This window comes from Monodelphis domestica, chromosome 3, assembly GCF_027887165.1.
Source record: "Monodelphis domestica isolate mMonDom1 chromosome 3, mMonDom1.pri, whole genome shotgun sequence".
Classification (NCBI taxonomy): Eukaryota; Metazoa; Chordata; class Mammalia; order Didelphimorphia; family Didelphidae; genus Monodelphis; species Monodelphis domestica.
In genome coordinates this window covers 275,342,300-275,358,118 of record NC_077229.1, presented here as the reverse complement: position 1 = coordinate 275,358,118, position 15,819 = coordinate 275,342,300, and the positions used below count along the sequence as shown (strand labels likewise).

General features: G+C 37.7%; 1 protein-coding gene across 1 annotated transcript in view; it reads right to left on the bottom strand.

The window, feature by feature from the left end:
• LAMA3 (laminin subunit alpha 3) overlaps window positions 1-15,819 on the bottom strand; it is a 360,924-nt gene that overhangs the window by 278,444 nt on the left and 66,661 nt on the right. Inside the window, exons 3-5 of the mRNA XM_007487607.3 lie at window positions 7,864-7,981; window positions 6,762-6,880; window positions 6,428-6,598 (exon numbers count right to left, since the gene is read on the bottom strand). Coding sequence (XP_007487669.1) covers window positions 6,428-6,598; window positions 6,762-6,880; window positions 7,864-7,981 — 408 coding nt within the window. The remainder of the gene's footprint in view (window positions 1-6,427; window positions 6,599-6,761; window positions 6,881-7,863; window positions 7,982-15,819) is intronic.

The following is a 15,819-nucleotide window of genomic DNA, read 5'->3' as shown; positions in this document are numbered from 1 at the left end:
TATGGTTAAAAAGTGCTTTGCTCATATCATTTGATTTGATTTTATCTCATTTGATCTTCACACACACACTCACAAAATCTTCTGAGGTGAACTGAGGTGGAGTGAAATGAGCAGAACCAGGAGAACATTATATACACTAACTGAAACATTGTGAAATGATCAAATGTAATAGACTTTGCTACTAATAGCAATGCAATGATTCAGGACAATCCCAAGGGATTTATGAGAAACAACACTATCCACAGCTAGCAAAAGAACTCTGGGAGTAGAAATCCAGAAGAAAACATAATTTATCACTTGTTTATGTGGTTATATGATTTGGGATTTTGGTTTTAAAAGATTATTCTTTTATAAAAAATGAATAATATGTAAATAGGATTTGAGTGATCATATATGTATAATCTTGTGAAACTGTCAGCTCCAGGAAGGGGGGAAGGAAGAGGGGAGGGAAACAATAAGAATCTTATAACCATGGAAAATTTTTTAATTAATTTTTTTTAAAACCTTGTAAGGCAGGTGCTATTATGATCCCTATTTTGTAGATGGGAAAACTGAGGCTGAGAAAAGTTAAATGACTTGTCCATGGTTGTATAGCTAGTACATACTGAAAACAAGTTTTGAGCCCAGAACCTCTGGCTCCAAATCTAGTATTTGTTCTGCCACATCATACTGCCCTCTCTGGGCCTCACTTCCTTAATCTAAAAAATTAGTATAATTAATTCTCCCTCTACTTACCTCACTAGGTTGTTGTGAGTAAAGGAATTTGCAAAAGGTAGAATATAGGGGCAGCTGTGGATAGAGTGCCAGGCCTAGAGTCAGGAGGAATTGTTTTCAAATCTAGCCTCAGACACTACCTAGCTGGGTGGCCCTGGGCAAGTCACTAAACAATGATCATATAGCCCTTGTCACTCATCTGTCTTAGAATTGATACCAAGAAAGGAGATAAGGGTTTTAGAAAAAAAGATAGAATATAATTTTTCATAAACTGAGTTGCTTAAAGCAAGGCACACATGTATTACTCCTATACTGGGGCTGCCCACATTAATATCAAAAGATGTCCCTCTCTCAGTTCTTCCAAATTATCATCGCAATAAAGTTCAGGCAGGTATAGTTACAAAACTCATGGAGGCTAGCGAGAAAAATCTTGTCAGCAGCAGTCTTTCAATTACAAAATAAGACTCTTTAATCTGTTATAAAAATTATAATCATGTTAAAGACCTATAATCATTTAATGACATGACTTGGTTTTCCTGGGTAAAAACTGTCAAACCTTCCTGGTAAAACCACAACTTACTGCCTTTTCATCCGAATTATCCAGAATTAACAGCACTTTCTTTCATATTTCAACACTTGTGGAGACTCTGATTTTGACAACTGCAGAGATTTCTCATCTCCTACTAGGAAAGGCCAACTTCCCCATGAGCAGCAAGGACTCACCCTTTACCCCTGTAACAGGCAGGTCCTATATTGAAGGAGAATTTCCATTATATTCCCACTGCCAGGAATCTCAGAGATTGTGAGAGGTCATGACTCTATTTATATGTGTCATCAGTGGAAAGTTAATAAATGAAAAAATAGCAAGAAAAGAGCCAAGTTCAAACTTGAGCAGCTACAGAAGATATTCACCTTAATAATATCTTCAAGGTCAGAGTTATGGCTTGGATCCAAATGTCCAGAAGCAATAAAAACCCATTCCAAGTTCAGTCAAATCAGGAAGCCCGGTCTATTCCCCATAGTGTATACATAGTTATGATCTGCTCAGAGAGTATCCCTCAGAAACTAAGAAGGCACAACCTGACATGAATAAGAGTAAACAAGAGGGCGCTGGGCCATACCCATGGAACTCCCAAAAAATTTCTTTACTGATTTAGAAAAAACCATAACAAAATTCATTTGGAACAACAAAAGATCAAGGATATCCAGGGAAATAATGGAAAAAAAAACACATATGATGGGGGCCTTGCAGTCCCTGACCTCAAACTATATTACAAAGCAGCAGTCATCAAAACAATTTGGTACTGGCTAAGAGACAGAAAGGAAGATCAGTGGAATAGACTGGGGGCAAGCGACCTCAGCAAGACAGTATACGATAAACCCAAAGATCCCAGCTTTTGGGACAAAAATCCACTATTCGATAAAAACTGCTGGGAAAATTGGAAGACAGTGTGGGAGAGATTAGGAATTGATCAACACCTCACACCCTACACCAAGATAAATTCAAAATGGGTGAAAGACTTAAACATAAAGAAGGAAACCATAAGTAAATTGGGTAAACATAGTATAGTATACATGTCAGACCTTTGGGAGGGGAAAGACTTTAAAACCAAGCAAGACATAGAAAGAATCACAAAATGTAAAATAAATAATTTTGACTACATCAAATTAAAAAGTTTTTGTACAAACAAAACCAATGTAACTAAAATCAGAAGGAAAACAACAAATTGGGAAAAAATCTTCATAAAAACCTCTGACAAAGGTTTAATTACTCAAATTTATAAAGAGCTAAATGAATTGTACAAAAAATCAAGCCATTCCCCAATTGATAAATGGGCAAGAGACATGGATAAGCAGTTTTCAGATAAAGAAATCAAAACTATTAATAAGCACATGAAGAAGTGTTCTAAATCTCTTATAATCAGAGAGATGCAAATTAAAACAACTCTGAGGTATCACCTCACACCTAGCAGATTGGCTAACATGACAGCTATGGAAAGTAATGAATGCTGGAGGGGATGTGGCAAAGTGGGGACATTAATTCATTGCTGGTGGAGTTGTGAACTGATCCAACCATTCTGGAGGGCAATTTGGAACTATGCACAAAGGGCGATAAAAGAATGTCTACCCTTTGATCCAGCCATAGCACTGCTGGGTCTGCACCCCAAAGAAATAATGGACAAAAAGACTTGTACAAAAATATTCATAGATGCGCTCTTTGTAGTGGCCAAAAATTGGAAAACGAGGGGATGCCCATCAATTGGGGAATGGCTGAACAAATTGTGGTATATGTTGGTGATGGATTATTATTGTGCAAAAAGAAATAATAAAGAGGAGGAATTCCATGGAGACTGGAACGACCTCCAGGAAGTGATGCAGAGCGAGAGGAGCAGAACCAGGAGAACATTGTACACAGAGACAAACACACTGTGGTATAATTGAACGTAATGGACTTCTCCATTAGTGGCGGTGTAATGTCCCTGAACAATCTGTAGGGATCTAGGAGAAAAAACACTATCCATAAGCAGAGGAAAAACTGTGGGAGTAGAAACACCGAGGAAAAGCAACTGCCTGACTACAGCGGTTGAGGGGACATGACAGAGGAGAGACTCTAAAGGAACACTCTAATGCAAATATTAACAACATGGCAATGGGTTCGAATCAAGAACACATGTGATACCCAGTGGAATCACGCGTCAGCTATGGGGGGTGGGGGGGAGGAAAAGAAAATGATCTTTGTCTTTAACGAATAATGCATGGAAATGATCAAATAAAATACTATAAAATTAAAAAAAAAACAAGAGGGAGCTGGGAGCTGAGAAAATAGAGAACCAAGGATGGAGATGAGAAGTCCTTGGGTTTAAATCTGGCCTTATGGTATGTGATGGAGATGGAATACTATTGTGTTCTAAGAAATGATGAATTGCTTGATTTCTATAAAGAACTGGAAAGACTTCAATGAACTGATGTGGAGTGAAATAAGCAGAAGTGGGAGAACACTGTACACAGTAACTGAAACATTGTGGAATGATCAAATGTAATTAACTTTGCTACTAATAGCAATGCAATGATACTGGATAATCCCAAGGGTCTTATAAGAAAGAACACTATCCAAATTGAAACAAAGAACTGTGGGAGCAGAAATCCAGAAGAAAACATATGATTTATCACTTGTTTAGATGGATATATGATGTGGGGTTTGGGTTTTAAAAGATATTTTATTACAAAAATGAATAATATAGAAATGGGATTTGAGAGATAACATATGTATAACCCAATGAAGGAGTCAAGAAGGGAGGGAGACAACACAAATCATGTAACCAAGGAAAGAATCTTAAAAAATAATTTTTTTTAAATCTACCTCAGATACTCCTTAGCTGTATGACCCCAGGCAAGTCACTTAATCCCAATTGCCTAGTTCTTATTGCTCTTCTGCCTTAGAAGCAAAACTTAGTATTATTGTAAGACAAAAAAATAAGTTTTTTTTAATGGTAGTAGATAGGCTACCTATACACCCATTGGATCTCTAGCCCTCTCTCCATTATGGAATAAAATAATAATCATAAAGTGTTTAGTCAAATGCCTTTATAATAGGCAATTAATAAATGCTTATTCTATTCATCAATGCCCCTTTGGAAAATTTTCCAGGCTATATGAAAACTAAATTTTTTTCTATCTCCCAACCCACTTTTTTGATCCCTCATACGTGCATAACTCCCAAGAGAAATGTTCCCATGCCCCTAAGATCATAAGAACACTTCCATAACCATGGTTACATGGGAGAGACCTCTCCCCTATCAGGAATGAAGTGAGAGGAACATAAGGTAATAGTGTGCTCTTGACATCTGAAAACAGAGCATGCTCAGAGGCAGAGCAAGCCTTTTATCATCTGTCATATTATCTGTAAGATAATAACATCTGCCTTACATGCTTCATCAAGCCGTTCTAGCATCAGATGAAAGAGTACATGTGAAAGAGCTTTGAAAATAAGTTGCAAGGCTGCTAAGTGGCTCCATGGATAAAGAGCCAGGCTTGAAGAAAGGAGGACCTGGGCTCAACTCTAGCCTCAGAGACTACCTAGCTGAGAGACTCTTAGCAAGTCACTTGACCCCAATTGTCTAGCCCTCATCACTCTTCTGCCTTGGAACCAATACACAGTACTGATTCCAAGATGGAAGGTAAGGGTTAAAAAAAAGAAAATTATAAGTTGCTATACAAATGTAAACTATTATTATTAAAAAGAATCTAAAGAGTAACAAAAGAAATTAACCCAACTCCAATTCAGGCCAGGCAATGCCAACAAGACCATCTTCTTGGCCATTGGCATTATGGATGATTTTCTAAGCTAGTAGCTCTCAAACTTTTTGGTTTCAGAACCCCTTTATACCCTTAAAAATTATTGAAGACCACGACACACACACATACACACACACACACACACATGCACACACCTTTTGTTTCTATGAGTTATATCTGTGAATATTTAGCATAACAACAACATCCAAGTAGTATAGTGGATAGAGTGCTGAGATTGGAACAAGAAAGACTATTCTTCATGAGTTCAAATTTGGCTTCAGACACTTAATAGATGTGTATCCCTGGGCAAGTCACTTAACTCTTTGCCTCAGTTTTTTTCATATATAAAAATGAGCTAGAGAAGGAAATGGCACACAACCCCAGTTTCTTTGCCTAGAAAATCCCCAAAATGGGGTCATGAAGAATCAGAAATGACTGAACAACAATAGCAATTTACCATATTAGAAATCTGAACTGATACATTTTTTTTAAAACCCTTACCTTCTGTCTTGGAGTCAATACTGTGTATTGGCTCCAAGGCAGAAGAGTGGTAAGAGCTAGGCAATGGGGGTCAAGTGACTTGCCCAGAGTCACATAGCTGGGAAGTATCTGAGGCCAGATTTGAACCGAGGACCTCCCGTCTCAAGGCATGGCTCTCAATCCACTGAGCTACCCAGCTGCCCCCCTGGAACTGATACATTTTAAAATGATGACAAAAAGTCTATTCTATGTTAATCTAACATTCTTGTAAGAAAGATTTTCCAAAATAAAAAAATAGTGAGAAAAGTGGCATTATTTCATATATTTTTGTAAATATCCTTAATGTCTGATTTGATAGATGACAGTTTGATTCTCAGATCTGCTTCTGTGTGAAATCTGATGTGATATATTATTCTGGTTGAAGTATCTGAAGAAAATTTGGCCTCACAGTTATGTAATCAGAAAGGGCAGAAATATTTTAATGGTCAAATAATATCTTAGTATTATTTGCAAAGTCTGACATGATTTAAAATGATGAAATAACAATTATTATGAAAATTACTTTGCGCTAATAGACCCCCCTGAAATGGTCTAAATTGGGGTCCATGGACCAGTACTCTAAACTAATTGTTGTTTTGTAATTGTTATTATTCAGCTATTTTCAAGCCATGTCCAACTCTTGTGACCCCATTTAGGGTTTTCTTGGCAACATACTGTAGTGATTCACCATTTTCTTCTCCAGTACATATTACAAAAGAAGAAAAGAGGGTGAAGTGACTTGCCAAGGGGCACTTTTGAACTCAGGAAGATGAGTCTTCCTGACTTCAGGTCCAACAACTCTTATCCACGGTGCTACCTAGCTGCCCTCTGACCTAATTAGATGAACTTAATTCAATAATACAAAGAAAAACTTACAGGAACTCTTGAAATTACTCACCCTTCTAGTTACTGTTGGATCTCTCTGAGCTTTAGAGATCAAGTGTCCAAGAAGGGTATTGGTCCGGAGAAAACGCAGGCGAATGTTAGTTGCCTTCGTAAACTCTCGTAGTGTAGGAGAAAATGTAAAGTTTTTTGCTCCTGGACGACCATTTACCAAAGAAACCACAACCTAGTAAACCATAAAAGATGTTTCCATCAAAGTTTAATAATAATTTATTAAATCCTGGGTCCCAAATAGGTGACTTTGATTTTTGTTTATGTCAGAACATTCCCACCATCAATTTTGTCCACTTTTAAACATCATTTCATACAATCTCCCTAGATATACTCACCTCTCCATTTTCCAGTGGTACAATCCGGGAATATTCAGTGGTGCAGATAACATCATCATCTTCAATGATAGGCATGTTGGCCTCCGTCCCAAAATGTTCCCAACAGTCTATTTTAGAGTCTAACAAAGAAGCATTTTCACATTGAAACATAAAATATTTTTTCTTATGATAAATACTCATAGAAGAGTCTTATCTGTATATTAATTTGATATAAAAGAATAAAAAGCAAGGAGATGAAAAAAATCAATGAACAGACAAACACACAGAAGTGTCAAGTCTACGTGTAGACTTATTTGTGTTTCAAGATGCCACCTTTCAAATCACTCTAAGCCACCTGGTTTTCATCAGCAGTATTTGAAGTAGTGAGACTCAAGGCCTCAGTTGGCAAACTGACCAATAAGAAATCCCATATGGAGAGTATATATCTTTGCTACACTTTGTGAACAAATGTCCTTCCAATGTCAATATATCCCATGGCTCACAGGCATGCTCAGAAAGTCTGCCTATATGATGGATACAGATACAAACTAAATGGTTCATGAAATAGTATCCACACTGATCAGTTGACCTTCCTCCCTGTTGAGTAAAAGAAAGGCTGTTCTAGTGAAGGACATATATGGCTACATTTCTCAGAGAAATGAAAGGAGACTTCATGATGGGAGTGATTCTGACCATTAGCTTTTCTATGTAGTGATATGTTAAGATTGAGCTCATGCACATACCATATCCAATAAAAATTTCTTAAGCACCTACTATGTGCTGAGAGCATTGTACCTTAAGGGTCATAGCTCAAAACCATAACCAGTTGAAGAAATTATAGCAATCACTGAAAGTTCTTTTGCCCAACTCTGTCAATAAATCTGAAAATCTAAGAAAAATAGAACCAGGAAACAATAAAACAGAAAAAGGGTTTTAGCTCGAGAAAATAAAAGTTATTAGTGTTGTACTAACAATATCAAGGTATTAAAATTTCAAAGAACATATGATGGTGATCTCGTGCAAATAATTTTAGTTCCCCATGATGAAAATGAAGATGAGGAGAGCCGATGAAGGGACAGTGTTTCATAATTCTCAAGCCAACAGGACTTTGTATTTTACTTACGGGCAAAAAACTGCCAAGGCAAGTAAGTTCTTCCAGAATCTACTGATCTTTCCAGGACCCAGAGATCAGGACGAGGAGAATTTGCGAATTTGATGAGCACGTAAGCAACATGGAAAAGCTATTGAAGAAAAAAAGAGAAAGAAATTCATGTAAATACCAGTGGTAGAGACTGAGGTGGTAGACTACATAAATTCATTCATATTATAAACTAAGAAAAAAAAAGAATTTCTGTTTCAAAGCATCTAATTTATCCCCCAAGGTCAAGGATTAGTTCAGGGATTTATTCACAAAATCATAGAACCTCAGAGTTGGAAGGAACTCTAGAGGCCATCAAATTCAAATTCTCTCTCTGAATTAGAATTTATTTGGGGGGTATAGAACTGTAATCTCAATGGTATAGGGAATTTCTAGGGAGGAAAACTCACCCCAACAATATAATTCAGTAACTTAGATGGCTCAATGGATTGAGCATCAGGTTTAGAATCAGGAAGACTCGTCTTCCTGAGTTTAAATCCAGTCTCAGACACTTACTAGCTGTGTGACCCTGGACAAGTCACTTAACCCTATTTGTCTCAGTTTCCTTATCTGTAAAATGAGCTAGAGAAGGAAATGGCAAACCATCCAGTATCTTTGCTAAGAAAACCCCAAATGGGTTCACAAAGAGTTGAGCACAACTGAAATGATTCAACAACAATAAACTTTTTCTACAACTTACAGAATTCCTAGGAAACTTGAGGTCTCACTTTTGCAAATTGGAACTAATGATCAAATTTAAACCCATTCCTATTAGGATATGTGACTTTGAGGTATAAAACAATCACAGATTTAGAGCTTGAGGCCAGCTGATCTAATCCTTTCATAATATAAATGTGGACCTAAGGAACAGAAGTTAAATGACTTGCCCAAAGTCACGAAAAGAAGCAGAGCTAGGACTTGAACCTAGATACTCTGAAACCAAATCCAACAATCCTTTTTAAAAATTATAACCACATAGTATAATGGAAAGCAAGCTAGACATGAAGTTAAGAGAGTCTTAAATTCAAAGTGTGGCTCTGGCATTACATCTGTAATCCTGAGTGACTTAATCTTTTGAAGCTTCATTAATAAAGTGGGGATAACAAGGCCACCTCTGACACAGACCATAAACAAATTATTTAATCTTTCAGTGCACCTAGGCAACTCTCTAAAACTCTAAATTAAAGAGGAGTTGTTGGTCTGCATAGGTAGAAGTATTTTAAATACATTAATTAAATCATAGGCCTAGAGCAAACAAACAGAAAACTACCTCTAGGTTTCCATGAAGAAAGTAATCTGTAATCTTATATAAAAATGAATTTTAAATTCATTCAATATAATATCTATTATGGGGGGGGCATAATTGAGGATCTGTGATTTTGTTTTTTAAAAATATTTAGATGAATGCATTTCATTATTAATTGGTTTCCTTTGTAATACTAGATATTTTATTTTATGCCTTCAAAAATAATCTTCTGAGAAAGGGACCGTATGTTTCACCAAACTGTCAAAGGCTTCCTGCACACAAAAAAGAGTAAGAATTCCTGGGGGCAGCTGGGTAGCTCAGTGGATTGAGAGCCAGGCCTAGAGATGGGAGGTCCTAGGTTCAAATCTGGCCTCAGACACTTACCAGCTGTGTGACCCTGGGCAAGTCACTTGACCCCCATTGCCTAGCCCTTACCACTCTTCTGCCTTGGAGCCAATACACAGTATTGACTCCAAGACGGAAGGTAAGGGTTTGAAAAAAAAAGAGTAAGAATTCCTGCCCCGCTGTATGAATTAATAATAAATATTAATACTACCTTGGCCATAGGTTTAATGGAATATAGCTGGATATATTGACCATGGATTTAGTGGAATATTTGACAGTCATTTGAAAACTTCTTTGGGCCCCAATTTCCTCATATGTAAAATGGGAAGTTTAGATAGATGAATTCTATGGGACCTTCTGACTCCAACAATCTGCGATACTGTGATCATCTAAAGCATATATGAATATCTTCCATTGATCTCACTCCCTCACATACCAATGAATTCAGACACCCATCACTAGTAAGTATATTTTGAGGGCCCAGATGCATGCTTTTGTATTGGGTACCAGCTCTCACATATTCCTATATTTGCTTCATAGCCTTGTTTCCTCCTAAGCCTGACATCCTTAGTTTTCTTCCTTTTTGGGGGTGGGAGGCAGGGCATGGATTTTTTAGCAGTCAGATGAAGCCTGTGGACTATTCAGAATAATTTGTTAAGTTAAATTTTGTTTTACTTCCAAAAGTTCATCTTCTGTTCCTCTCATTTCTTCAACCTTCCCATCCCCATTGGGAAAACAACAAAAACAAAACCCCTGTGACAAACATGCATAGTCAAGAAAAATATATCTCTTAATTGGTCGTGTACCCAAAAAATACATCACAGTCTATACTCTGGGCCCATTAACTCTCTATCAGGGAGTGGACATTATGCATGCTTTGGAATTTGTGGTTGGTCATTGGGTTGATTAGAGTTTCCAAGACTTTCAAAACTGTATTTCTTCACCCTGTTATTGTTACTGTATAAATTGTTCTTCTGGTGATGCTCACCTCATTATTCCCTCATAACCTTTTTTAATGCACAAAACACAAAATGCAGGATTACAAAGGAAATCAATTATACTGAAATAGAGTTAACAGTTTTTAAAAATGGTCTCCAAATTAAGGATCTTCATTTTAGAGGAAGTAAGATGGAATAATTTCTAAAAGCCATTCCCCCCAGTTATGATTAAATTCCAGAGCAGAGAACCTTAGATGAAGTGCCCATGCTTCTGGATCCCACGGGTTGAGACAAGGCTAGAGGTTTCTGTTACTACCCATCGAAATGAGAAAGAAGGTCTCCCTTTGGAAGGAGAGATTTCTCTCTTCACAAGCCTTCAACTTGTCACCACATTCAGAAATGATATGTGGCATCTTTGAAATAGCACACCCACAAGAAACCCAAGTCCAGAGCAGGTGGAAACGTGCCGCTGTATGTCTCCCCATTTGTTATGGGAGCCTGCCAAAAAAGTCTCATTTAATAATGCCACACAGCCTACCAACTTATCTTTCAGCACCTCCCAGGCAAGGAAGCTCCACATAAATAATGCTGCCATTTCAATTATGTCTTCTGTACTTGGTTTTCTGGTTGGAGGAATTCTGTATTCATGTGCTCAAATAATCTGCCCTAAATATTGGCAGAAATCACCATGGCTTGTGAGATTCGATTTGTATTCCTATACATGGGGTTGCTCTCCCCACATACTTTCATTATCATGTACATTGCTGTTCATATTTCCGGGTTTCAAAAGGATTCTTTTCTATGATCGCCAGCTCTCTTCTGAGTAAGTAGATCCAAAATGTTCCTGGAATACTTGGTAAAGAGGATCACAAGTGATTTTACATACGTTAATGCCCTTATAGCTCTCTTGCTTTCTCTCAGCTCAGAAACTTTTATTTCAGCTACTATCAATGCATATAAATTATTTAAGGTATATGTATTCTTTAAACCCTTACCTTCCATTTTATAATCAATACTAAGCATAGGTTCCAAGGCAGAAGAGCAGTAAGGGCTAGGTAATAGGGGATACGCGACTTGTCCAGGGTCACACAACTAAGAAGTGTCTGTGGCCAAATTTGAACCCAAAGACCTCTCTTCCCTCGGCCTGATTCTCAATCCATTGAGCCATGTAGATGACCCCAGTTATATGTAATTTTGAAGAAATATTTTGTTTTGTTTTAACACATCAATCTTTCTTAAAATCAACACTACTTTACTTCTTCAGAAGCAACTAATAAAAAAGTTAATAATAAAAAGCACACTTCTTAGCTGTGTGATCCTGGACAAGTCACATAACCCCCATTGCCTAGCCTTTATCATTCTTCTGCCTTGGAACCGATACATTGAACTGATTCAAAAACAGAAGGTAAGGGTTTTGCTTTTTTTTATTGAGGGGCTCCTCAAGACCTGAGGAGGTCTTGAAGTAGAGGCTCCATCATTAACCTCTTGTTGGGTATGTTGGAGTAAAGATCTTTTCAGGTAAGGGTTGATATATAGTGGAGGGTGACTAAGGTCCCTTCCAACAGTCCTCTGTGATTGTGCCACATTCAGTTTCTGGCCACTCAAAATACTTCAAAATACATATAAATGAAACCCTTTTCAAAAAACCCTAGAAATGGGGGGGGGGGAGGGAATCTGGGTGGCTCAGTGGATAGAGAGCCAGGCCTAGAGATAGGAGGTCCTGGGTTCAAATCTGGCCTCAGACACTTCCCAGCTGTGTGACCCTGGGCAAGTCACTTAACCCCATTGCCTAGCCCTTATCACTCTTCTGCCTTGGAACCAGTACTTAGCATTGATTCTAAGATGGAAGGTGAGGGGTTAAAAACCAAGTAGAAATGTCCATGCTATGAATCATTATATAGAAACAGTGACAAAACCATGTAATTTTTATTTGTAGTAGCAGATTGGTGGAGAGAGAGATTGATTTAGAAGAAGTGAACTCTACAGTTCCTTGGAAGACCCAAAAAACTTTTGAACTTTTCAATAGTACTCTACTACTTGAAACTGGTGATAACACCTAGTCTTTTAAATAGTAGTATTTTCAATAAAATAACAGTAACCATAAAGAAGTGGGATATATGGCCATTCTGACTTCAAAAAACCTCATATTGGTAGAACTCAAAGTTGTTAGAAAATGAACACCAAAAACTATCTTTGCACATAAATGAGAAAAAAATAGAACATTACTGAAGAAAAAGGAAAAAAAAACCTCATAGTGGAGCTGAGTTCAGGAGAAAAGAGGCAAAGAATAGCATTCATGTCTTTTTCCTACTGCTCTTTCAAAATAGAATCATACAATAAATATAAATGAACTATGACTTTTTAAAAAACAAAAATAAACAAAAACCAAAGAACTCAAAATCTGTCTCTGATAGAGAGAGGGGGGGAGAGGGAGAGGGAGAGGGAGAGAGAGAGATTATTCTGCCCCACCGCATCTTTAAGCCTGTCAGCTGGTCATCCTCCTGCCAACTCTCATCTCTCTGCAGTCTCCCAAACCACTGCCCCCTGACTCAGTCTCCTATTAATGTTAATGCTGTACAAGATCTGTTAGGGATAGCATGATATCTAACTGGAGATAAGGCAAAAAACCATTCTCTCAATGCCCAATTTTACATTCTTTGTTTCATTATATTCAATTATATTTAGAATCATTTTTGTGAAAGAGTTTTGAGCACTAGAAAATACCATTAAAGAAATACTTTAGAGTTGGAGACCTGAATTATTTTATCTTACCAGGATCCATTTCCTGTCAATTCATACACAGTATTCACATAAGTATTGTGATGGGACAACTCCAACAAATAGAAATTCCCAATTAAATCATTATCTACTTTAGCTTTCAGTTAGCTACTAGTGTCCATTTTAGACACTTGGCCATGTTACTAATTTATATGAGTTAAAAGACCAACAGGGAAACATAATGGAATACTAGAAAAGTAGACCTCATTTTGGAGATCTTGTTTGAGAAAATTACCCAGCAATAGCAATGGGGCTCATGAACAATATTCACAGTTGACGATGAAAATGCATTTCAGATGGCTCCAGGGACTATTCCCTTTCATCCTGATCCAAAAAGTGCATTTGCCAACTGTTCATCAAGTGCATTTCTTCCCTCTGGTTTATGTTTATCCTATATGAAAAACCCTGATCTCCTACATCATCTTCATCAATGTCAGAAAAGCTTGTTTGGGTTTGGTCTAATGAGGAAAATAGTCTAAGAACTACCCACAGGGCCTCTTTCTTCCATACTGATTCTCAGAAGCACCAGCCTCACCCCTTCACCCAGGAATAAGAAGGCAAAGAAATATAGGACGACAGAGTAAGAGTCCATGTCTGCAAGTTATATAGTCTGGGCCGTGCTAATAAATGCTAAACAACTGACTCTCCAAAAAAAATATCCAAAGCATGCTTTTACATATAATTTCTATTATTAGAATTTTCTACATCTCATATCTAGAAAGTCAACAAAACAATAAATCAAGCCCTAATTGGTAACATTTGCCAATATCTGAAGTTTAAATGCTAACTGGAAATTTAACAATTGGCTCTCAGGAGCCAGTATAACATCTAACTATGATTCCAGAACACCCCTTTTACTCTACAGAAATCCCTTCTTTAACATCCTTGTAAGGTCAAAATCTAGCTAACTCCTGAACCCTTCTCAAGTTCACTAACTTGAGAGGAAGCCCATTCCATTGCTGCATAGCTCTGGATGTTAGAAAATTCCTTATATTGAACCAAAAAAAAAAAAAATCTGCCTCTTCTGTAATATCAACCTGGTTTTGCCCTTAGTCACACAGAAAAAGTCAAATCGCTCTTCCAAATGACTTTCCTTTAAATCCACAAAAAATAATGGTCCTAGGGGGCATCTGGGTAGCTCAATGGATTCAGAGCCAGGCCTAGAGTTGGGAGGTCCTGGATTCAAAAATGACTTCTGCTACTTCCTAGCTATGTGACCCTGCGCAAGTCACATAACCCCCATTGCCTAGTCCTTACCACTCTTCTGCCTTAGAACCAATACACAATCTTGATTCTAAGATGAAGGTAAGAGACTGGGTTGGGGGGGAGGGGTTAAGAAAAGAAAAATAAAGGTCCTTCTTTCTCCTTCCCCTTATATGTCTTTTCCAGACTAAAAATTCCTAGTTATTTCAGCCATTCCTCCTAAATTTTCTAGACATTCCTCAAGGTTTCTAAACTTCTCACCACTCTACACACACTCCCCTGCATATATTCTAACCAGTCAATGATCCCTTTTAAAAATCATATAGACTGAAACCCATCTTTGTTGTTGAGTCATTTCAGTCATTTCAGTCATATCTGACTCTTTGTGACCCAATTCAAGGTATTCTGGGCAAAACGACTGGAATGATTTACCATTTAATTTTCTGGCTCATTTTACAAAGGGGTAATTAGATGACACGGGGGATAAAGAGCCAGGCCTAGAAATGATAGGTCCTGAGTTCAAATCTGACCTCAGATACTTCCTAGCTGCATGACCCTGGGCAAGTCATCCAACCCCCATTGCCTAGCCCCTACCACCCTACTACATTGGAACTGATACTTAGAATCAATTCTAAGGTAGAAGGTAAGGTCTTTTAATTAATGCATTACCCAGGGCATCACAGATCTATGTGCAAGATATTAAAAAAGCATCCTCCTGGTTCTGGGCCCCATGACAAAAGGACAAGATGGCTTAAACCTACATCATATAATGACAGACTGAGACCCATTGTCGTTGTTGTTGTTCAGTCATTTCAGTCACATCTGATTCTTCCTGCTCCCATTGGTGACTTTCTTGGCAAAGATACTGGAGTGTAATGTATGTCCTTCTCCAGATCCTTTTACAGATGAAAAAACTGAGGAAAACAGTGTTCAGTGATTTTCCCAGGGTCACACAGCTAGTGTCTGAAGCAGATTTGAACTCATGAAGATGAATCTTCCTGACTCCAAGTCCAGCATTCAACCCACTGTGCTCCCCACTAGCTGCCCCCAAGACTGAGTACTGTAACTCCCTAACCTACAACCCAATCTAAAATTAGGTCTCCTACTTTGGTCCCCTAAAAGAAAAGAACCTCCATTTCTCTGAGGGTAAATTATCAGTCCATGATTTTCAATGCAAGCAGTAAATATCAACTACACTAAAAAAGCAGAAGGTAGGTGAATCTCAACCAGGTATCATTTTTGGCCCAGCAGCTTTTTAATTTTACGTGGGAAGAACAAAATAATAGTGTTAGTTCTTGGTCCTTACTGACTTTAGTCTTTATTCCTTGAAAAGGTAGTACCTAAGAATAGATTCTAATGTAATGAATGACCACATTTTATTCCTGACAACCAGACCTGTAATCATTTAGAACTTCCTGAAGCCCATGAAAA